The 25,699-nt window shown below is 39.9% G+C and overlaps 1 protein-coding gene and 1 pseudogene across 1 annotated transcript; both read right to left on the minus strand.

The window, feature by feature from the left end:
• Positions 1-693: 693 nt before the first annotated feature.
• LOC118286760 (E3 ubiquitin-protein ligase TRIM35-like) lies at positions 694-5,907 on the minus strand. Its single transcript, XM_035611440.2, has 6 exons — positions 5,233-5,907; positions 4,019-4,114; positions 3,276-3,506; positions 3,151-3,173; positions 2,442-2,560; positions 694-2,318 (listed from the first exon to the last, which is right to left on the minus strand). The coding sequence occupies exons 1-6, from the start codon at positions 5,812-5,814 to the stop codon at positions 1,750-1,752; spliced, it is 1,620 nt and encodes a 539-aa protein (XP_035467333.2). The 5' UTR covers positions 5,815-5,907; the 3' UTR covers positions 694-1,749.
• Positions 5,908-11,813: 5,906 nt separating this feature from the next.
• On the minus strand, positions 11,814-13,396 carry LOC118286543 (annotated as a pseudogene).
• Positions 13,397-25,699: the final 12,303 nt, after the last annotated feature.

Raw genomic sequence — 25,699 nt, forward strand, 5'->3', positions numbered from 1 at the left:
CCTGTGTCTCCTTGCAAATTTCTTCCAGCATTTGGAGAAATTCCCTGCCTACTGGACTTCCTAGCTTCACTGTATCTTCTTTCATATCATGTAATGATGTCCCAGGTGGACAAGGAGGAGGAGGATAGTGTATCTGAGCTAGATGGTGGTGAAGAAGGATCATTTACAGTGTGTACACTTGAAGTACAAGGCTCCCCATTATAGAACAACAAAGAAAAGCACGTCCAAGCTGGGTTTGCATCAATAGGTGGTGAACAGGTGCAACGTTATTTTTTTTGCCTTTCATATTGATTTATGAAGTATACCACAATAAATAAATACCATAATGCTAAATATGATGCTTACTATGTCCTTAATTTGGTCATCGGTTGCTGCTGCCTGGGGATGAATGTATTCCTTGAGCCACCCCAGCCACCGGAGAACTGGTACATTGGCCCCTTCAGCAGTGCTGAACTGCCATTTCGCTTGCTTGTTGGCTTGTTGTACGCTCAAACAATCGGTCTTGCGCACTCCTCTACTTTTCATTGGCTAACTCTCATTTCATTCCCATCCAATCCCCCCTCAGCTGTTCTTCCCCTCTCAGCAACTGCTTGTCCCATCATATAGATGTTTATAGGTTCTCACTGACTCACTAAATCTCTAAATGATGTATGTGTTTGTAGTAGTGAAGGAAGATACCAGCCACTGCAACAGTGAGGTTCACTGACGTGTTTTAATAATCCTTGGCCAACAATGAAACTTCATGACACAGGGGAATTTAACATGTTGGGCTGTTTTATATGCAGGATAGAAAGATTAGAAGGATACCTTTGGTTTTGGTTTTGGCCTGCCATGGCATTTGTTAACTAAAGAAACAAAAAATCAAAGAACTCATCCATTTCATTCGACTGTCTGGAAAATCGCATGGTTATTTTGGTGACCTGTCCAGGGTCACCCAATGTTTACTGGGATATGCTCCAATAGGGGTAGACGATCTGATGATCATATACTGTAATCGATCTTAATTTGTAATATGATCAGATTTTTCTGAGGAATCGTACAGAAGTTTTCACAATGCTCTGTAGAACACAGATGCCGTAATAATACAAGACTTGCTACAGAAAACTGCGCATGCATTCATTACAACCAACAGATATTAATTTTTTAATCGAGAGAGTACTGGCATACTGAGGAGAGATCTGTGCATCTGTGTCTCTTCACCAAAATCGACAGAGACAAAGTGTGACATGTTTTGCAGGAAAAGCGGTAACACGAGCGATCTATTGAAACATTTAGTGAAAGTATACTTCTGCTTGTCCAGGTCAAAGACTAGATCTGTTATATATGTTAGATAAATAAAAAAAATATTTGTCTTTTTTCTGACATAAGACGCTTATTTAGTTGGTTTTTTTGGCTCACATTTTTTGGACAGAATAGATGCTGGGAAGAATCATGATTCAGATTGTGGATCGTGATTCTATCCTAAAAATGATTGTCATATGATCTTTTGGCCAGATCACCCACCACTAGACTCCAACCCCTATTTAGCCCTAGAGCTTTGGAGTTGTTTGAAGACATTTTTTTTTTTTTTTTACATATAATTCAACTATGCTTTGCAGTTTCCCCTTCCTGCAAATATTTGTGGTAAATGAGGTTAAATTGGGCCAATCATTGTATTGGGCACAGTTTAAAATTTGACTCTGGTTTTCCTGTAGGTCTATTTCTCCAAAGGTCGTACTTGTATGTCACAAGTATCATGACAGTATGAAGTTATTCTATGGTAATATTCACCCTCCCTGCTGTGATTTTCAGTGGGTGTTTCGAACATGTGGTGGAAAAGTAGGGTCTCAGATTTCCACTCCACTGCTTTTTAAAACGATAGATCAGGGTGTTGTCATGTGCATCAGAGAAAGTCAAACACCCTCTCTCCCAGTCCAGCTGAATTCCGACTCTGCGTAGCCTTCTTCTCAGCTTGAGTGGGGTGCTGTGTCCAGGGGAGGCCCAGTACTCCCCAGAGGAGAGGGACACAGTCCACAGGCCACCACCAGGCACTATGTCTGAGTGAAAGGCAGGACTTGGGTTTAGATCAGAGTTGGACCAGTCTTTTCTTCTGACTGTCTCTCTGGCCACACCGAGAGACCAGTGGCTGTTATTGCCAACCTCCACCTCCCAGCTGTGCCTCCCTGAGCTGAAACCCTCTGAGCCCAGGATGCTCTGTGGGCTCACAAACCTCTCTGGATTGTCAGGAAGCGGCTGCTCCTCACAGACGTACACACTGGAAAGGTCAGGAGACACACCTAAACATGCCGAGCCTGTGTTAGTGTCCATGGTCACCGGAACTGAGCACCACAAGGACATTTGGGATAGATTAAGAAACAGAAGCAGAAGTCAATATTAAAAGCCAACACACTGCATACAGTCTGCATTTTTTTAAGTATTATATTATGTTATGTTATGCTCACAGTACTGGATGATCCTCAGCATCTTCTCCCAAACGTGGTGCTGCACACAGCTCTGGTGTTTGGCGACATCAAGCAGAGCCTCTGATTCATCCTCAGGCTCCTCTACACTGCACTGAGCCCTGGGACAAACAATAGGCACTGACGATGAACTACAACATATCTATGGTTTCCATTGTGTGGGATGCTACAGTTGCAGATGTGTTGAATGTTTCGGCCAAATACGCACTTTTGGCTTTGACGCAAAGTCCTCTGCCTCACTGGTCAACTCTCCTCTTGATACGTTCAAAGACTCCACTATGTGATGTGACTCTTCCCTGCTGCTGCTTTCAGTTTATAACTGCGGTGTCAGACTAGTATTAATACTTTACAAAGTTGAGTGATGAACATGGGCACTATCAATGATAAGCGAAAATGTACTAAATTGATTTCATGTCTATCATTTATGTGTGTAACTTAACACCATGTCACCATGACTACCGTGGTAACCCAAATGTTGAGGCAGCTCCTTGATTTTTTTCCATTTCATAACACGTAAAATCTACAAAAGAGTTAGGGTAGATTCAAATGGTTGAATGGTAAATTGATATTAATATTTTCTTAAAAAGAAAATCAAATATAGATTAACTGGTAATTTGGCAACCAAAAGTTGACTGTCCGTTTGTGCTTTGCACAGAAATTCTTTAAGAAAACATTAGTTTAAGGAGATTACCTTTCAGAGGTCTTCTTATAATCCTGTGGGGACAGAAGAGATTCAGGTTCAGGCTAACTGTCAGTTCAACACACTCTTGACACACTGAAGATAACATGCAAACGAAACGTGTTACGGTCAATTACCTTTAGAAAGAGGAAATCTTCTAAGGACATGGCATCTTCTGTCTCTCTGATACTGTTGGTCAGCAAGTGTATGTCACTGTTAATCTGGTCAATCTTTTCTCTCATCCTGTGACTCTTATCCTCCTCTTCCTGTTTCAGCTGTGACATCAGGTCAGCCTCCTCATCACGGAGGTACTGGTGCATCTTCTCAAACTCATCCCTCAAGATCTGGGCTGTTTGTATTGATTGACTCTGACAATGGTGTTATTAGACATCACGTTAGAGAAATTCTTGGAAAAACTTACATCAATTGGTAATTAGCTAGCATATTGTGACAAAACTGGCTTCGTATTATATAAGCACATATTATTGTCTTGATCTGCATTACCACATTATACAACCAATAGTCCATTAACCAAGAAAGAATAAATAATGAATATGGGATATTTATATGTAAAAAAAAATAGTGTTAATAATATCCAAAAATATCTACATTGACGTTCTAACTAAGAATATAACTAAGAATGTTACCATTTCTAAAGGAACAACACAGTCCTGAACTAGACCTGGGTGGGTCAAAAAGTACCAAACTATTTATGTGCAAAGCATATTGCATAGCAACTCCAACATGGCCCTGTAAAATACTGTGGGCCTGCAAGATTCTCTACTTTAAGATGCTGTCTGTATGAATCATCAGCAGACATAATGTCCTAATAATCTTTTTTTTCTTCGGATACCCTGTTGGTGTGACCAGTGTGAAGTACCTTGATGTGAGCAGCAATGTCCTCCCAGGTCTGTCTGATGGAGGTTAAACTCTCCAGCTGCTCCTGGAGGCTCCTGATTGCAGGTCGCAGCTCTCTCTATAGACAGAATGTCAAATATCAAGCTCCATGCCTAACAACATATATTACCAGATACAGGCTGGATGCATAAATGTGCATAGGGCTGAATAGGGCCTTTTGTCAGTAGGGCTGAGATAGATTCATATCCTGATTCAATACTGTCACAATACTTGGGTACCGATTCAAAATGGATTCAATTGTGATTTTTAGGTATTGAGATTCAATTTTTCTTATTTTTTTTCTTATTTAACACTAGACACTTGGAAAATGTTGAATCATGCACTTCTATAGTATCATCATATCAAAAGTCTGTCAGTCCTTCTGAGATTTATTTCAGCAGCTTTAGTGCTATAAATGTCTTGGCTCTGTTTTAAAGCCCATGCTGTTGAAAAATCATTAAAGTCATTAGGATGAAATCTTAAGAGGTCAGTAGGTTTAAGGCTAAATGTTCTAGCTTTTCCTTTAAATAAAGTAAAGTGAAATAAATTGTGTGTTAAAAAAATTCTAATAAACCATTGTTATAATTAAGTTAAATTAATTAATGCTACAATTGTTAAATTAAGTGGACGGGATTATGACAACTGCATTACTCTGAAGCTAGAAAAGACTGTTGCGCTTGGTGCCACTTTGCGTAGAGATATAGCTGGACAAAGGGCAAAAAAATGTGGGCTCAGAAGGCTTCTGCCCACAAACAAAAAACACACAGGGTAAAAGGTCTAGATTATAGCAGCAGAAATTTAGGTATAAGAAACTATATTCCAAATTGTCCACAATGCATAATGATAGAATATTTATGACACCTGACAGTGAGGATAAAAGATCCCTCACATCATTCACACCTGCAGTTTGCAATAAAGGCTTTCTGTTCAAAAATGTGTGTCGAAGCCTAAGCTCGGATGACCCTGAGGACTTCACTATGACATTCTCATGGTCATTTTGTCAGAAGCGACAAAGCAACCAAAGAAGGCATTATTTGGCGGTTTTCATATTCTGAGAAGAACTTCTCTTCGTAAACTGATCTTGATGTGTGAAATAGGTGCAGGGTCCCTTTAACACTCATTGGTGCAACACAGCCCAATTATTTTTGGTGGATCACGTTTGTGTCCTATCTCTGTCTCCTGGTTCTTGTGTCTGACCTTACAGTTGCGAACAGCCTCCTCTATGGAGCAGCACTGGTGTTCATCATGCTCATCTGTCTGACACTGCCGGCAGAGCGGCTCCTCCTCTTGCAGACAGAACACAGTGACCCTTTCTCCATGCTGCGCACACAGCTCTTCACTCTCTATGACCCTATATCCAGCCAAAGCTTTCCCTCCATCCTCTGGTCTCCTGATGCTCTCCTCTTCAGCTCCAAGGGTGACCCCCTGTCTCCTGGGGAGGCCCTGGAACAGGGCATCCAGCAGAGTGTGGAGGACCGAGTCCATCAGTTGTGATCCGTAGCAGATAGTGCAGCTGGCCTGGTTCAGCTCTCCCTGGCTTAGCTCAATACATGAGGGACACAGTTTGTGGCCACAAGGCAATGTCAGGACGCCCAGTGACCGGCAGCCTGGACACGCGGACTCTTCTTCGGGTTGGGTTGGATCCTCAGTAGATTGTATGACTGGGGATTCCCCACCAGTAACAGTGTCTTCATTTTGATCACTAGCAGTGTTTGCATCTTTGTCTTGTACCGGCCTCTCTCCTTCTCCCTGGTCAGCTTGACTGGCCCTCTCAGCCATGACAGTGTTGCAGATGCCTTAATTTTAGCACAGTGTAACTGCTATTTGACTGACCAATATTTAAGTTGCGCTTCTGACAGTGTGACCTGAAGTCTGAGCTTTGCAACAGGTTGCAAAATCATTTGTGCTCTCTGTAACCATAAACCCCTCCCCCTCAGCTGTTGCCCCCCCGAAGTGAAAGTCACAAAATGACATGATAAAAATAGACAGAAATGATACCGAAACAAAAATGGATTAAATCTTTAGATCTCAAATTGCATCTATTTTTTTAGATACAGTATCAGGAACAGCTGATTTGAAAATTCAAACAAATTACAAAAAATCTACAGAGACCATTCTGTGTGCATGCAAGTTGTGAAACTAAACAAACACCATAGTCACGTGTTTCGGGTCTAGCGTGAAGCTCCACAGCTGCAGCGATCAGCAGCCAGACCCTCTTGCAGCTGATGTGAAACAAAGTATCGTGCCTACTTTCTTGCTCATTAAAGCGGATCCCAGTCAGTTAAAGAGTGCATTTCTGCTTATTCTGATTGGCAGTGGGTCGACAGGCGTCCAGCAGCAATAATGCTGCCATGTCAAAAGTGCTTTCATTTCATTTATCAAAATTTAAGGGGAACTTTCCTTCCCTGGAAGGAAAAGCATCTCAGTCTTTACAGATTGAGCTTCAGGTGGTGCGTCAACATCCACTGAGAAATCTCAGCCAGACATGCAGAGATTTGTGCTGCCACCTGGGTTCCAGACTGTGGAAAGAACCAAATGATTGGGTGCCATCTGCATAGCTATGGTAGGAAAAGATGTGTGAGTGAATAACAGCCTAAATACTTGGTGTACAGAGAGAAGAGGATGGGGCCCGGAACAGACCCCTGAGGGACCCCAGTAGTGAGGTTGCAGGGTTCAGACACCGATCCTCTCAAAGTAACCCTCTAAGTGCGGACCATGAGGTAGGATGCGAACAGAGAGCGTGCCGAGCCTGAGATTCCCAGTTGTTGGAGGGCGTAGAGGAGGATCTGGGGGTTCACTGTGTCAAATGATGCTGAGAGATCGAGCAGAATGACAACAGAGGAAAGGGAGGCTGCTCAAGCTCAGTGAAGTTCCTCTGTGACAGCTAGGAGAGCAGTCTCTGTTGAGTGCCCTGCCTTGAGACTGGTGGGGTTCAAGAAGGTTGTTCTGGTGGAGATATGCAGAAAGTCGAGTGAAGACTAATGCCAAAGAAAATGAAAAAGAGAGATCACATCAGATGGGTTGAGTTTGGGTTTCTTTAAAATAGGATTCACTGTTGCTGATTCAATAGTGTAAGGAAAGAAACCAGTTGAAACAGAGGTCTGCATCACCAGACGCAAGGCAAATTATTTGCATGAGTAGATTACATATAGACTAGACGTGAGTAGCATCACCTCAGTCGCTTGAGTTGAAATATTTGAACTCAAGCGTAATATTCGTGTGACACGTTGACACCATAGCCAGTTAGCTTTTAGATCTTCCCTCCGTAACTGTCGTCAGACGTCATGACATTGTATTAGAAATCACTACTGTTGCTGTGTGTGGGCACCCTGACTGGGTTGGTATTTGGCAGAAAGTAATCCGGGAAGTTGGACTCTATCTATAGCCCCATTTAGCACAACCGCTTTGCATGGCCTTCCCATCGGCATTCCAATCTGCCCTTAATGGTATGGTACCATCCAACCCTAAAGAGCTCATAGTAGCTTATTACTCAACTTGAGCACTGCATTTAGAGGGACCACAAGTAATGCAGGATTACTTGTGGTCCCTAAAGTCTCAAAAGTAGAGTGGAAGTGAGAGCCTTCAGCTATCAAGCTCCTCTCCTGTGGAATCACCTCCCAGTTTCCATCCGGGAGGCGGACACCCTCTCAAAATTGAAGAGTAGGCTTAAAACATTTTGCATTTTGAATGGTACCTTTTGATTTTAGTTTTGGCGAGGGCTGCGCTATACACCTGCACGCTGGACTTCAGTGGTGAGAGAGTCGACCTTGATATCTGGTCCCTAGAGCTGAATACTGAGGGGTGTTACACAGCCACAGCCATACATACAGGAGGACACCATATGTGGCTCAAAAGACGTTTGATTTTATCTGTGTCTAATAGAAACATTTCAAACTCATCCTTACACACTGGGGAACAGTGTTGGTCAAGTTACTCAGGAAGGGTAATAAGTTACTTATTACTCTTACAAAAAGTAATTATATTACCTTACTTACTACTTGGTTTTAAAGGTTTTAAAAGTAATTAGTTACGTTACTCGTTATATTACTTTTGCAGTTTCTGCATATTCAGTCGTAAGAGCAGCAAAGAGTATCTGATGGTTTCACAGAACATAAAACATTGCATAACACCTAAGCTGATATTGTTTCCAGCTTCTTGTTTTGATATTTCTGCCCTGGCATTTTAAGCCAGGTCCTAATGTTCAGAAGTGAAATAATGATTGTATGTCATTAGCAGAAGCTTCTCAAACTTCTTATCTACAATATACCCAGCGATGAGCTTCTCCAGATCTCTGTCATCCTCTATCCTTCATTTAGCTTTTTGGATAGTAGCCGTAGCTGACGTGAGCTGCCCACGCGTACACGTCATCATACAAGAAAGCCTACCTAGGACAAAATACATGTTCGCATACACGCATAGCAAAAGTAATGCACCTTTATCTTGGATAAGTAACTGTAATATAATTACTATTTCAGAAATTGTAATACCTTTCACTACTAGTTACTGGGAAAAGTAATAATAGTACAGTAATATATTACTGAGTAATTAGTTACTGCCCAGCCCAACACTGCTGGAGAATACAGTCTATTTTTCTGGTTCATTTTTCTTGACTGCAATACTGCATGCATACAACCAGATGTATGATAAATGTCAAAATTACTAACAGCCTGGTTAAGCACTCAAGAATATAAATTCTGCACTGTTTTACTTCGTATCCTCACCTAATTTTTTTTTAACTAGTTAAGATGTAAACTTTAATAGCTCACTGATTACATTTGTGGAGTAATACATATGTTATTAAAAGATTATCCTTTTTTTCCCCTGGGTTGATTGCAATTTAACATTTACATGAGTAGTGCTTCCTTAGAGAGATAAAACATATCATACAAACATACCAGATAATATATATAAGTTAATCTATTGATGTATCTCGCTTACCCTTAAATCTTTGACTTAATTTACGCCTTTGTCCTTAAATGCAAGCAGATAACACAGACATGTTTTATTTCATTTGGTTTTATTGATAAGCCTGTGTTATTTTCTTGTCTTTGGTGAAGTGATACCTATCAACACTAGAGGGCAGACTACAATTGTATATAAAAGGCCTCCATCCTCATAGAACTTAGCAATATTAAACTTTACCTTCTGTATTTGACGCATGTAACATGTTTTATGTGGATATGTGCGGTGTGATTGCCAATGACATTGCATGGAAGGGCCGTGAGGGAATAAGGCTGTCCCTATTTCCTTCCGGCCTCCCTTTAGCTGAAGTTTTTTGTTTTTGCCTTGTTCTGCCTGGAAAACAGTCATCTAATCATTGAAATGGGCTTCCTTTGACCTTTGATTAGGTTTAATTATGTAAAAAGTTATTGTTTTTGGGGGGTTTGCAATGTTACAAATTAAAGCATCATTGATACGTACTGTAAATTAAACATGCTGCTGTATTAACACAAGGATGTGTAAATACACTTCAGGTGTTTTCTCAGGATCCTCAGATTGAATGACTTTTTGTGTGATTTATTTAACACCAGCTCATCAAAGTGTGGGGATGAAAAGAACCACAAATGGTCAAATGGCAGTATTGAAAAAAATGGCTGTCAATACAGATGAGAGATAATGGCTTGATTTTGAATGATAATTATGTGTTTTCAATGTTCTGTATGTTGTTGTTCAAGTAATTCCTACCTTTGTTTTATTCTGATGAATGTGTTTACACAAATACTAGGCATAATGGGTATAATGCTTTAAGTCAAAAGTGTTTTTATATGGAGTCCTGAGTGTTTTTCAGTTTTGTAAATATACATTAACCAGTTTTATATAGTGGAAATGTACAATATATGGTCAAAATTTTGCAAGAAAATATAATGTGTTATGATGTAAAAAAAATGTTTAAAAAATTGATAATTTTAAACAAATATAATTGAGCTACAATATATGCATTGATAAAAACCACCAGAGAAACATTGTGGAATAATTATTGGGAGCAGATATTGTTTCTGCTCTTGCATGGTCTATACAAATTGCTTTATAACCTTCCAAAGTCAAATTTTTTAAACAGCATTTGCATTTTGTATTTTCCATTTCCATTTCCAAAGCAAATAAAGAAAATAAGTTGAATGAAGTGAATTTAATGAACAATGCTGACACATGTAAATATGTATGTTATTTATTTTAATGAAGTCAAATGTTGAATAGTATAAAACTAATTTTACTAATATTAAAAAAATAAGGGATTAGGAAAACATCATGGAAATGTTACATGTACAGTAATCTATACATCTTAACAACTTGTCAAAGAACTGTTCCCAGTTTGTATATGTTGAATATATATTGCTGAAATAAAATCAACCTAATTGGACCTGGTTTTCACTTAGAGACCTCAGCAGTTTCCTCACTGCACATGCGTATAATAGTCTCATTATCTCTGTTTGGCTAGGTCACTGGCAGAGAGTATGAAAGGAGTATTGACCCGTCTCAAAGGACAGACAGACAGCAAACATCCAAATAAATAGAGACACCAGTGAGCTACAAGGCAGACAGAAAAGCAGCAGAAGAGATAAATCCACTTATTTATTTTGTGAATGAAATTTATTTGATCTTATGTCGGGTCAGTGTGTCTTTCCAAGGTTATCTTTGACTCCTCGGACTCAAGAGTGGTTTCGTCCATTAACTATAGAAGGTAGGTTATTCAATCCCTGGCTCAAGACAATGAACCCCCAAATTGCCCCTGACGACTGTGCTTCAGTGTATGAATGATGTATGACAGAAAAAGTACTGTATGAAAGTGTGTGAGAATGGATGAATGTGACTTGTACTGTAAAGCACTTTGAGTGGTCAATGAGAATAGAAAAGCACTTTATAAATACAGTCCATTTACCATTTTGAAACGGCCTGCAGTGACTGCCCACTATGGGAAAAATATTTTGTGTGCATGTGCCTAACCACCATAGTAAATTAAAACTAAAACAAAAGTAGCAATTGACCAATCCTTTGGTAACACTGAATTTACAGCAAGTAAATATTCTAATGTATTCTTCATTCCTTCTCTGGCGATACCCCTAGCTATAAAACAGCAAAGGGATACATTTCATGCCTATCAGAAACTTTTAGCAACAAATGTGATCATCATTTCGTAATTAACACCGAAGCTTTCTTTGTTGTGATAAAATCAATACCTGGGCTATGGCTAATCCAGGCTCATGTTATCTAAACCTGGTCACGATATGAAAAACTATCCATTATTGTTTAGTTACTAATTCAATTACATTCAATTCAATTTTATTTGTTTAGTGCCAAATCATAACATACATTGCCTCTAGGCACTTTACATAGTGAGGTCAATATTTCAATATTACAGGGAAAACCCAACAGTTCCCACAATGAGAAAGCACTTGGTGACGACAGTGGAGAGAAAAAAACTCCCTTTTAACAGGAAAAGATCTCTGACAGAACTGGACTCAGTTGTGGGAGAACATCTGTCTTGACGGTTGGGGAAAAATGGGGAAGAGAGGAGAGGTGGGCTGAAAGAGGGGGAGAGGAGAGACAGTAGAGAAAAGAGAGAGAGAACAGCCGTACAACCGCCGCTTAAATCTCTACCAGACTGATACTTATAATTACAAATATAGGGGGAGGGATACAAACCCTGGTTGGGGTAGGGGTTGGGATTAGGGAGTGGGGTGGGGGAGGGATACAAACACTGGTTTGGGTAGGGGTTAGATGCTCATGATGGGAGTTCCCCCCAGAAGCCTAGGCCTATAGCAGCATAACTAAGAGATGGTTCAGTAAACACCTGAGAAGCTATAACTATAAGAATTCTCAAAGAGGACGGTTTTAAGTCTAACTTTAAATGTAGATAGGGTGTCTGCCTCCCTTACACAAACTGGGAGCTGGTTCCAGATGAGAGGAGCCTGGTGGCTGAAGGCTCTGCGCTCCGTTCTACTTTTACAGACTCTGGGAACCACAAGTTGTCCTGCGTTTACAGAGCGAAGTGATCTATTGGGATAATATGAAACTATGAGCTCTGTAAGATATGATGGGGTCTGATTATTAAGGGCTTTGTAGGCAAGGAGCAGGGTGTTGAATTCAATATAACCTTGAATTCGCTAACACTGGAGAAGTATGATCCCTTTCTAATTCCTGTCAGAAATTGTACTACAGCATTTTGGATTAACTGTAGGTTCTTCACAGGCTTATTGGGGAAACCTAACAGTAATAAATTACAGAAGTCCAGTCTCAAAGTGACAAATGCATGGACTAATTTTTCAGCATCCTTTTGAGATAGGATGTTTCTAATGTTCTTGATAATGTGCAGGTGAAAGAAGGCTGTCCCAGAGACTTGTTTTATGTGTGAGTCAAAGGACATGTCCTGGTCAAAGATAACTCTGAGGTTCCTCACAGTAGAGCTTGAGGCCAAAGTAATGTCATCCAAGGTAACTATATGCTCAGATAGTTTTTCTCTGAGATGTTTAGGGCCAAGTACAATGACCTTGGTTTTGTCCGAATTTAGAAGTAAAAAATTATAAGTCATCAAGGGCTTTATGTCTTTTAGACAGTACTGAATATTTTACTACCTGATATGTTTCATCTGGACTGTATAGTTGGGTATCATCAGCGTAGCAATGGAAATTGATGTGTTTTTTTCTTATAATATTGCCTAAAGGAAGCATATATAAAGTGAAAAGTATCGGTCCCACCACAGATCCTTGTTGAACTCCATGACTAACTTCTGTATGAATGGAAGATTTGTTTTTAACGTTAACAAACTTAAATCTTTCTGATAAGTAAGACTTAAACCATTCTAGTGATGTTCCTTTAATCCCAATAATGTGTTCAAGTCTCCGTAATAGAATTGTGTGATCAATAGTATAAAATGCAGCACTAAGATCTAATAGGACGAAAATAGAAACATGTCAACTATCTGAGGCAATGAGAAGGTCGTTGGTTACCTTCAGCAGTGCTGTTTCTGTACTATGATGTTTCCTAAACCCTGACTGAAAGTCTTCCAGCAAACTATTCCTGTGTAAATAGTCACATAACTTGCATCCCGTAGAAGCTCCAGGCAATTGTAAATCCGCTGTTACAATAACATTTACATAACTTGCACACTGCTACCCACAAGGTTACACTAGCATTTGGTCTGGAGTTGATAAGTTTATTCCAAAGCTGTAACCACACTGACACATTGTCTAATAAAAATGAATTAATCTGATTCTTGTCTGCAGGTCTTTACGTGACATGTAAGACCTCCAGTCAGCAGCTTGTCAATAAACTTTGATATTCAATATGATTCAGCTTTTGTAAAGCATTAGTGTATTTAGTACTCTTTTTACTTCTTATATATACTTGCGTTTGCCTCGGCCATGTTTGCAAAGAGCAATACAGAGCTGTCAGCTTTTATAGGTGGATAAAGACTGACTGTTAACTGAGGATTTGTGCAAAGGCGCTTCACTTCACACTGGAGCATTATAGATTCATACTTATGCAAGTAATGTTAACCTGCTGTGCATAGAAGTTTTCCTTTTGTTTAGCACAGTTACACTGATAAAGTAATGGGTCTTTGAATGAGATCTGTGATAACTGTTTTGAGAGATGATGTAAAAAAAACTGTGTGAACACAATGAAAAAGAATAAAACCTAACTCAGAAGAGCAAACACAATGTAAGTGAGTGATCGGTGAGGAGGTGGGCTGGAAATACTGGGGTGCATCGCAGAGAGGTGGATTTAAACTTCAGTATCTGACATTTATGTATGTGTTTATATAATATATATATATACACATTTCAATCATATTACTATTAGTAACATACATATAACAAAAAACATAAACAAAACACTTTTCTGACTTTCTTTTATAATGCTTACACTGCCCCTTTCATGCACATGCTCATCCATGCCCACATACTCTGGTTGAGTTAACACCAACTCAGCTGACCGACATCTTAACCGCCGTCGTTACCATCAACTGCAACTTCCTTTGTTAACTTAAGTGAAAACTAAGTGAAACCAGAGTAGGCTAAACTCCTTTTGTCGTAGATGTCTCTGGGCAACAGACTCTGCAAACAAAACAATATCTGGATTTTCTGTAAGAGATATGTACTTTCAAGGTAGAGAACTTTTGCCCCAGGCCTGTACCACAAGTCTAGGCAGAATGAAATTCACCCTATATTTAATCACAATCAAAATAGGCAGGCTGCAACAGTTTATGAAAAAAAAACTGTTGCAGCAATTTTTTTTAATAAATTTATACTGTGTTCATCTCAGTTTGTCTGCAATGTGTGTAGTAAAATACGCAATATTGCCTATATAGTATGGGCTACAAGTTATGTACTGTATTAGTGTGGTTGTATTTTATCATTGTAAAGTAAATTGGACCATTTGGATGGGAGCATGGGTGCGAATATTGCACTACAAGGAGGATTTTGTCCTAGACTGCAACTTGCATAATAAACCTGGCATGCTTTATTACTTTGGTCACTCATACTGGGCATGATAACAATGTACAACCCAATATACATGCTGCGGCCTCAACATGGCTACTCTAAAAATAGGTCCAATGGGGCAACAAACACAAGCAGTCAGATGATGAGACAGGTTGTAAACAAAACCCAAGGTTAGTATGATTTACTTTGTAGAAAAGACGAAGGCAAAATGTGAGATTGTGATCTAAACTCTCTGTTGTAAACAGCCCCAGACGGACTTCAGAGGGACATCTTGGTTCAATTGGACAATTGGCCCTCACACCCTCATGACTCGCTTGGGCATTGGGGGAATACTAAGGTCACTACAGATACAATGAATTTTTACTGTCCAGCTAAGCTTGATATTGGTGTTTCCATTTAATGTAAAAAAAGTAGTGCATAGAAAAATAGGAGCTGTGTCAACCTCAATGCTGTCACTTATCTGAGTGTGTTGGAGGTACCCCTATGACACTTAACAGTTTGTAGTGAATTTATATAACAATGCAGTAAAGTCTCTGACAGACAAAACACTGTTAAGGTCCAAACTGCAGCCAAACACACAGCAGACCTTACATGGATGAACCCTTTAAATCCAACCGAGCTCTTTCGTAACATTATATAAGGTTATGCCATCTGCACAGACTTACTCGTTGTTACATATTTGCCCAGCCGAGGGTTAGAGTGATGTGGGTGGTAATAGAGTCCAGCACACTGTGTCACATTTATTGATTCTGTCTCTTCCTAGTACAATCTCCTATATACACATGGACAGTCTGCCCCTCGTATCCTGCTGGGCAGTGGAAAAAACAACAGAAATACAATGTAGTGATTTGCTTTATGATAAAATGGCCCTGCAATTAGCACATTGAATAAATATATATTGTATGAATTGTCAATATATATTGTTACATTTTATTGCCACGGCGTAGGATTCAAATTCATTCTAATTTTGAAAGTATTTGGTTTACATAAACTATGCTCTGAACTAAACATATTCAGATTAAACTACATTCTACATAAGAACACTAAATTAACTTTATCTATACATGTTAATACTGTATATAAACTTTATTCAATTTAAAATGCATTTTTATTACAACCTGAAAAAAAAATGTGATTGGAATTGAATCAACACGTCTCGGTGTTCAAGGATAACTTCATCTAACATTGCATAATATCTCTGTCAACAGATCCTGCATGTTGCCCTTGGCTCTATTGAAGAACGGCCAGTCAGTTGTACGGAACCTGGAAATGTGTAGCTATTCAACACATTTTAGTGAATTTAAAATGATCCCCCTCTTAAAGTAGTAGTTTAACAGTAATATATGTGTGGTACTTCATATGATGTTTCTCATTTTTTACTGCATAATTTATATGTGGATTTGTAACTACATAATTATATAAAAAATGGAATATGATTAAATATATAATTTATATTCTAAAATGTATATATAAATATACATAGAAAATGTACATTCTATATAAAATATATATTCACACGTCAGTATCTGTTTTTAGACTTATGTTTACTTAGTTCACAGCTGGCATTTGTATGGAGGCTTGTGCTGTGGAACATTCCAGTAAATCCATTCACAGAATATATGGCATACTGCGAAGTTGAGCCATACCTGGAATGGAAAGCTGGCACAGAATAAAACAATTTTCATCTTTGATATTGGGTATGGGTTTTGTAAACTACTTCTGGGTAATCTCCTATGGTGGAATCTAAACCTTCTTCTGTGGCTGAGTAGCTAAAGTTTTTATAAATAACAAAATTAAAATGCCATGATGGGTACAATTGGACTGGCTCTGTGCTTCAGCACAATCAATTTGAAATGAAATAATACTTTAAAATGCCAAGTTTCAGCTTTAACTGAGTATATATAAAAGAGCTGTGGATTTTCAACACAGTGCCCAGAGTTTAGGGACTGCTATCAGTCTGGTATGTAACACTGAAAACAAGCGACTGACTCGGCCATTTAAAGATATTCATCCACTTCACCCTGAACGCTCTCTGGTTGCTTTGGCCGTATGTTTAGGGTCATCATCCTGCATTTGATGGTATATGAGGACACAGACCGCTCATGTATACATCTGCATTCCTCCTGTTGCTTCCACCAGCATTGAAATCATCAATAAATACCAGAGGGCCAGTTCCATTGGCGGCCATATATGTCAAATCCCTAACAGAACCACCACAATCGTCAACAGCTGAAGAGGTGGTGTTCCTCTTTGTATACTTCACCTTCACACTTTTGATAGAGGCTGATTTTTCATTTCATCTTATCAAACCATAGACCTTTGTTTTTTTCTGTCTTTGAATTGCAACTAGGATTTTCTGTTTTTCAGGTTTACCCGTGGTTTGCATCTTGTGGAGGTTCTGGTCATGAAGTCCTCTCTTAATCACTGACAGCCTACATATTGTAGAGCACTTCTGACTACCTTTGGTAGATTTTGATTCTCTCTTCCCTTGCATGATAATTGTTGGCAAATAATTTCGAAGGGTTTAATCTTTAAGCAACAAAAATGAAGGCCAAAATTTAAAAATGTTCAATGTTGGGGAACAGACACATGGAAACCAGCAGTCAAAATAGAAGCAGTAGAGGCAGTCTCTTGTATTAGTCAAGCTCCAAAATACGGATCTTAGAAACAGCTCAGTAACATGTTTGATTTGACCATCACTGCCTAATACCTTTGAGGGTTCACACTTCCAGTTTGTTATGCAGGCTTCCTGCCATAAATGTGAAGTCTTCAAGTCCAAGCTGTGTTAGGGGTAGTTTCTCAGACATATCAGAGTTTTTCAGATTCCTGGTAGACATTTTACTTCTGTCCCAAAAGGCCGAATAGTACGCATAAACTGAATGACACCTAAACTGGACAGCAAAACTGGTGGACAATTAAGGCTTGAAGAATACATAACAATGTTGAAGTGAGAGATTTGTATCAGTTTTAAATATTTCAGCAAGGTAACAAAAATTGCTTACCTTCAAGGCATCCATCTCATCTCTCGTATTTGAACAGATACGCATCTACTTTCATTGATACAGCTGCCTGCAGAGATCGCATAACTGCTCAGGTTTCACTAGTGCCATGCACAAGTGAAGGTGACGTACATGTAGAGTGCACCTCTATTATTCCTGTGTATTCTCTTCCATTTTACTAATGTAAATACAGTGACTGTATCGGGGTTTGAGTGCAACCACAATGCATGCAATGATCCAAACAGTATGTGAACACCTCCTGTTGAAACACAGAGGCTGTATACATGGATTTTGTGCCTGCTATTGCATTTTTTTCTCATTTCTGACAGGGTTAATTAAACATGTTCTAGACTCATAGGTGAGTCATTTTTTATAGCACATGGATTTTCAACAATTGGCAGAGCTATAAGAAGAAGTCAAGTTTCATTAGTCAGTTGCAGTTCCTGTTTGGACTATAACCATAGTTGTACAGACCACAATCTCTTGATTACCTTTGATACTGAAGAAAACCTGTAATCACTGAAGAGCAATGACCACAAGGGCAGATGACAAATTTCACTGCACAGGTCTCAGATGTACTGCAGCCCGGTTGCTAACCAGTTTATTAAAGTAAGATTCTACATTTGAAACAGGGACAGAATACGACTGAATATTTGTGCAGGTGCTCTTGTTATTGATCTTTGGTTTTGTAGAAAAAACTGATTAGGCCAATTACAGTACTAGCTGGACGACAACAAAACTACAGAAGGAGAGGTTTCATTTCTATGAAGTGCGACGACACCTGAAGGAATAATATCCAATACTGTGGAAAACACAAAAACTGGGATCTTTGATGTTATCCTTAATCCTGTCTTGCATAGACAAACCATTCTCCACAGTGCTGTGTCCATGCTGAAAAATGGCCTGGCTGCACCTACTATCATTCTACCATGGTGTGTGTGACGTTGTGCCAAAAGTACCGGTGAAGCAATAGTTTCTATGAGTCATCCATCAGTTGAAAATACTCTATAACTAACCTGTCTACTCTGTGTGTAACACAAAGTTATTAAATCTGTGTCTGTTTGCTTCTCAAAAATATTTGGTCACTTGGATTCGTCCCAGTAGTGGGTATGTCCTGCACTGGAAGATGGCATAAATAATTTTGATAGCTTCCTTTTAGGTGAGGATCTTCAGAGAAGTATGTCAATTATTGCAGGATATGTGTGAGGGCAGTGTGATGGTGATTTGATGACAATGTGACCATGTGTAGTGAGAGCAGGTTGCGGGTTAAAGAGAGTCTGGAGAGATGGAGGCGTGCACTGGAAAGAAGAGTAATGAAGGGAGGCAAATGGAATACATGTGCATGAATGAGTGGGGGGGACAGCAGAATGGTGAGGATGCAATAAGTGCAGGCAGCATACTGAAAGTATGTAAGTAATGGGTGGAGTGTGGAAAAGAGGTGAGGAGGAAAGTGCAGGCAGGGTGCAGTGGGTGGAGAAGAGTGTCAGGAGTGATTTACAGCCCAAGGGTACTAGCAAGAGTTCAAACTTTTGATAGATACAAGATGGTAGTGAGACATGGTATGTTGTTTGGACATGATGCCATTGACTCTTTGCAGAGGTTTTTTATACAATACGAGGATGCCCAGATGAATGTGAGTAGGTGTCTATGATAAAAAATAGAACACAAATTGATGGGGTTGTTCTAAAACCCTGGTTTCATGAGTGAGAAGGAGATTTCATTTTGTTTCATTTTGCCATCTCCAGGCGAGATAGCCCTTCTGCCCAACCAAATCTAAACCTGGCCATGACTTATGATTGGGACCCAAGGGACAACAAAATAATCTACTCATCAGGACAGTGAAACACTATATCACAGACTTTAAAACTTCCTCAGGAATGAGTACATTCCTGTACAAACTCTCGATACCATTTGTAAAACCAGAGATTAAATAGAACTCCAATATTATGCTTATTTTCAAGCATGAGTTTGTGTCATTCAATTTATGTATTCTCCCAAACCCTTGCTAAAGATCAGAACAGAAAGCAAGTGCATTTCCCCTCGTGAACACCCATCCATTCAGCAGGTAATTAAATTAAATCACATGTAGCACACCCAACACTATGGTTCTTAAGACTGAAATAGAGTGACAACACTCACTGACGTATGTGATGCCTTGTAAAAATTCCCTGCCCCCAGTGATTTTAGAGTTTAATCCGGCTGTAATGACCTTAGTTTGTAAATCAGGATTAGGCTGCAGATGCACCCTCCCCTAGCATGGGAAAGTTTAACTTGCGAAACCTTACATGAACTGTGAGGCCAAAGCGTGACTGCAGGTATACGCAGGTATACCCGCCTTACTATGTCTCTGATTTGCTAGTACTTGCCTTTGTCGTTAGGTTGGTTAGATGAGAAGTGGTGATTGGTCAAAGTTAGTATAAGAATATCAGAGTCCACCAATCAGAGGCGGGGGTAGGGCGGGTCATGCCTTCGTTTACATTCTTAAGGGGATCGAAAAATCGCTGGACTTCTTCTGACTTGATAATACCCTAACGCAGCTAAATACGGCAAACTACACAAACACAGATATTGTTTCAGCAGAAGCGACCGTGTGTTGGTACATCGGTGCTGCTAGCCAGCAGCTCAGGTAGTACTGACAGGTCCGCTGCTGCGCCAGTCAGAGAGGAGGCCGACGGCCACAGAGATGCTGCCTCCTTGACTATAACTGTGAGCACTTTTTAACAGCAGCATGTCGACAACACCAGGTCACTTTAGTGACACTCTGATCACATGATTAGCATCCAGTCAGTCTCACCTCCAATTAGAGTCAATGATGATTAAAATTCTGGATTATAGTAATCTAAATTTTAGACCTGTAGAAGCACAGTGCCATTGTTGCACATATATTTCTTGTTTTGAGATTGCAGTAATGAGATGGCTCCATAATAGTGTTAGAAAGGTCATTATGAAAATTACATCTTAAATATGTTTTATATATTCATGCATTAGGCCTGTGTGGAACCAGAAACATTTACAAATTCCCCTTTTCAAATAATGTTAACTTTAAAATGGCACACATTGGCCTACACTATATGTTGCAAATCAGCTGTTCCAAGTGACAGTTTATAAATGAAACTGTTCCAAGGGACAGTTTATAAATGAAACTACGGGCCCATAGACTAATTGCAAGATGAGAAAATAATTGTCCAGTTTTCATGTGTAGATTGACTTAAGAATAGTTGACTCAAAATACATAACAATGTAGTTGTCTCAACCTATACCCTGTGGGCCTGTACTGATGCAATATCTTCAGCTGCATCAGAAATGAAGTGACTATGCAAATATCACTGGCCATCATGGGTGAACTAAAAATGCAAGAGTCGTCTTACAGGTCACTTTTTAAACAGCGTGTTTATCTTCTAGTATACTCACCTCTCCACGGACCACTGTACCACTGAAAGGCTGAGATGGTAGCCATGTACACCTACAGTGTAGAAGTGGGGAACCTTTTTGCAAGCTCCCTCTATTACAAAACCGATGTTACAGTGAAATGGGTCATAACCCCGGTCAATACACCCGTGCATTTCCTCTTCACCATATTCTGCAGTGGGTGCAGCGTCAAAGCTGCTCAAACCAACAGACTGAGTGAATTGATCACGACGGCTGGCTCTTTAAGTGGCTGCGAGCCACTGAACAAACTGTTATCTATTATGGATTATCCTGAATTCCCTCTCCACCAACTACTGCGCAGGTTGAGGAGGCTTCACAGACAGCCTCCGTTTGATAGAGAAGTCTGAGAACCTCAGCTTCATAGTGTCTGGTTCACTCAAACTTGACCAAGCAACTAGCTTTTACTTTTGAGGCGTTGAGAGAAGATTAGTCCTCCATCCTGTTTCAGGAGGTCTGAGGCCGTGGCACTGCAAGTACACTTTGGGGTCACCAGAATGACCTTGTCAAGCAACTATTGGGTGTTCTCACCGTTCACTCTGTAGGGGGAAAGGTGAGAACACAAATAGCAAGGCCTTTGGCCAAATGTGAGACTGAGAGAGTGAGAGCTGTATTTATAAGTCCGTTGTCTAAAGTCCATTGTCCAAGTGCATTTAGGGCGTGTCCAAATCAACTAGTTTAACAGTGGGAAAAAGGTTGCTGTGCCCGGCATATGGTTCAAAGGGTTTGTACTCATAGGTGTGTTTTAGGAGTAACAAGCAATAAACAAATCTGAGTGCCAGCTAGCATTCCCTTTGAAAGCCACCTTGTTGAATTGCTATTACAAGGGCGGATTTGCAATTAGTAACATCTTGGTAGTTAAAAATATCACATCATCACAGACCTTCTTGGCAAAGTCTAGACTCGGATGGGTAGAACGGGCTACTGCTTTATTCAGTGGTGTTGCCTGGAGGCAGAAAAAGGCAATAGCACAAACCCAATTTGAAAACGGAGTAAAACTGAAAAGCTTTCATGACCAATGTCCATTAACTTTTGAGATGGTTAACATCATCCAAGATTCATCCTGCACTGCACGGCAGATCTATTATTGAGGATGAACCTCGACGAAAAGCTGAGTATTGAAATTCAAAACATCTGCGCCTCAGCTTTTTAAAAAGACAGCTTGATTCACTCACATGAATTCATTCAGACCTATAAAATTCGAAAAAAATAATGGCAGAATTCCTTATAGTGAAACTAAATTAAATTTTAAGAATTTGATTCAAAATTTTATAATGGCGGTGCCTTTTGCCAGATACGATGGAGAGAAGGACAGACACCCCCAGCTGGTTTGCACTGCAGTCTGCTGTTTTTGGAAGGACAGAAGAAAGTAGGACAGACTGACAGACAGAGACTGATGTTAACATGAAGAGAATGGAATGCTCTCTTAAAAAATGTTGCCGCGATACAGGTTAGATCTGAGTAGGGCTTGTGTGTGCAGTGGAACGGAAAGCTGTATTGCTATTTTACAGGCTGTCTGCTTCAGGTCATTGTTGTGCTGAAAGGTTAATAGTTTTTTTCCATGTTTTTGGCCCTGTTAAGACCTGATATCAACATTCCATCATAACTGGACAGCTCTGAGTTAGTCAGTTCACACCTGGCATTACCATGGATCTCCACATGTCTCTGTGATCAGACTCCACTTGCTCTGACTATACAGATGTGTCCGTTATCAATGTGTTCATCATGTGAAACACTGAGTGTTAATATGCTGAGGATTATTATGAAACTGTAGCAGGGTCAGAGGTCGTCAGCTGAGTGGGCGGTCCTTAAATGTGGCCCAGGACACATTCACGTTCATGCTGCTGAGAGAATGTGGCCACGTGCATCTCAGGCCACTTCCTTATGGAGTCTGAGTGGTCAGTTCTACTTCTCACGTTTCCTCGACAAGTCTCGGATGTGTTCACACCTGTGCTTGTAAGTGGATCACGTAGAGTTGTTCGATCCCAGCTTCTGCCAGTCCACATGCCGATGTGTAAAATTGACCTTGGCGGCTCTTCGGCAGTGTATGAATGTATATGAATGATAGAGAAAAAAAGCGCGAGGAATAGCAGCGCTTTGTGAATGTGTGTGAATGGGTGAATGTTATTTTCCTGTAAAGCGCTTTGAGTGGTCTATATGACTAGAAAAGCAAATAAATACAGGCCATTTATCATTTACCAGTTCTGAACAGGGCCTTTGGCTGCATTAATTCTTCCCCTTAATGGTGACCAGTCTCCTTGCCCTTGCTGCTGCCACCACCATGTTTCACTGCAGGGCTGTTATTAGCCAGGTGATGAGCAATGCCTGGGGTTTGCCAGGGTTCATGTTTTGTCTGATTGAAGCAAAGAATCTATTTACTTATGTTCTCAGAGTCCAAGCAGGCTGTCACATGCCTTTTAATCCCTTCTTGCCCATTTACACAGTTAGCCTGCAAGGCCAACTCTGGAGAGAGTCCTAGAGTTTCAAGTAGGGATGAGCAGATTTATACTGTGGCATCGATACTTCGATGCACACAAGCTACTCATTTGCTATTGATTCTTCCAAAGAAAAAACGATATTTATGTATATATAAAAAACGGGGTTGGTTGCATCACTTGGCTCCTCACGTTTTCAGTACTTTCATGTAAAGTTTGTGTCCAAACAGCCTGGACATAAACTGACCCGTGTCACAGTCAGTTCATCCTCACGACTACATAAGAAGCGAGCAGGCAGCCACAGCAGCACACACACAAAAACACACACACACACACACACACACACACACACACACACACACACACACACAGGGTGCTGCGCTTGCACTTCCACAACAAACAAACATGTGAGAGAATGATAATAGCAGAAAGGAAGCATAGCGTGGTGCGCTGCTACTTTTCATCTGTGGATAGAACTACAGCGAGTTGCACCATTTGAGACAACAATGTGCCACACACAGGGACGGACTGGGACTTAAAAAACGGCACTGGACGCCCCCCCCCCCCCCCCCCCCCAAAAAAAAAAGAAATAGGTACGATTGGCATGTAGCACCATAATAATTGGCAATTTCCACTGTTTGTTTTCATATGTGGTATGATATGAGTTTTTGACCAGTTCTTGAGCGATTTAAACAAGGACGAATAGATGTGAATTTGGATGTTGGCTGGGTTGAATGACATGATCAAAATAATTGGAGTAATTTGTCTTCGTTCATTTTACTTTAGTGTTGTCCAGGGTGTGATTTGTGGGGGAAACAAAAAAGTTGGGAAGATATACCGTTTGCAATGGGGCGGTTTTGAATTCTTAACCTGCGGTATATTGAGACAAAAGCGCTAGCAATGACGCTAAACACATAGGGCCTTAGTTCGGCTGCTAACACGCCTTCTAATGTGTCGGCGAGTGAGGTTTACACACTGCGCAGCAGAGCACTCGGCTGGCAGACCACCGCACAACAAAACAAAACATGCACGATTTAAATCGCCCTTCAAAATACGAGCCGGGGCCAACGGCCGCTGGGCGTCCCTGGCCACACAGCAGCAAACCAAGTGTCCTTTTCAAACATCTAAAAGCAATGCAATCTAGAATATCATGAGGAGGCTGAGGAAAAACAAAAGGATGTTGCCCAACAAACAGCTGTTTGTTTTGGAAAAGTCTTGGTCTGTTTAAGACAAAGGAAATGCAAATGTGCACATTTTATGTTGTTGGTTTATTTGAATAAAAATGTATTTTGTTCATATTTATGCTATTCATGTTTATGTTAATTGTTTTATTATTATGTAATCATATTTTTTCTGTATAACATTCTGTATTTCACATTTATTGCATTTATTTTGTAACACATTTATTATAAATGGTCAGCATATGTCCTGTGATTTTGAATAAAAGATATGAAGATATGTACAGTATCGGCACTGATATCATTGAAATTGCAACAGAAAGTATCGGTATTGTATCGGATTGAAAAAGTCTGGTATCGCCAATCCCTGGGACTTCAAGTCTTCGCGGTTTTTGTCCTGACACGCAGCGTGAATTGAAGGACCTTACACCATTTTGCCACACATTTTGACGAGACAAAGATAATTAAAGTACATATGGAGCCAAAGCAGAGGGTAAATAAGACTCTTAAGTTGATTTTCATTAGGGTGTAGATTTATGTTAACAACTTCAAATAAAAACAACACCATAGCGTCTTCATCCAGAGAGCTTTTCAGACCTTAGACATGACTGGCTGTCAACCTTTTTTTCCCCCCAACCATTTACTAACACTAGTTTTCAATTGATTATAATTAGTCCACTCTAATATTTCTAGGGATATTATTCCTCCACACAGTTTTCTTGGTTGTTGTGAAAAAACAACACTTTGGAGCAGTAGTTCATTACACATGCTCCCCTCGTTGATGATCTCGTTTGTCTCTTTTCACTCTGAGGGGAGTGAAAGGAGTTAGCTGTGTATAGTATTCTAGTATAGTGTATATGAATCTTACACGACGGACATTTTATTTGTCACGTAATCAAAACATTTTCAATGCTCGATAATATTGCATTAGTGGTAACATAATTCAGATTTCCTCATTGTGATGATAAAATACATTAACCCGGGAAGCATAACTCTATATTTAAAAAAACAACAACAATGTTTTAGATTCGGTATTATGTTCATCTCTATACCTTGTAAAAGTACATCTGACTGATGTAATTGAGTTATACCTGCCAAACATGTAATTGCGTACAAAGTGTTTGTGTTACTCTTTCCTCAGGGGTCGCTGTGGATGACAGGAAGGAGGGGACGAGAGGCTATGCATT

The sequence above is a fragment of the Scophthalmus maximus genome, chromosome 15 (genome assembly GCF_022379125.1).
Source record: "Scophthalmus maximus strain ysfricsl-2021 chromosome 15, ASM2237912v1, whole genome shotgun sequence".
Taxonomy (NCBI): Eukaryota; Metazoa; Chordata; class Actinopteri; order Pleuronectiformes; family Scophthalmidae; genus Scophthalmus; species Scophthalmus maximus.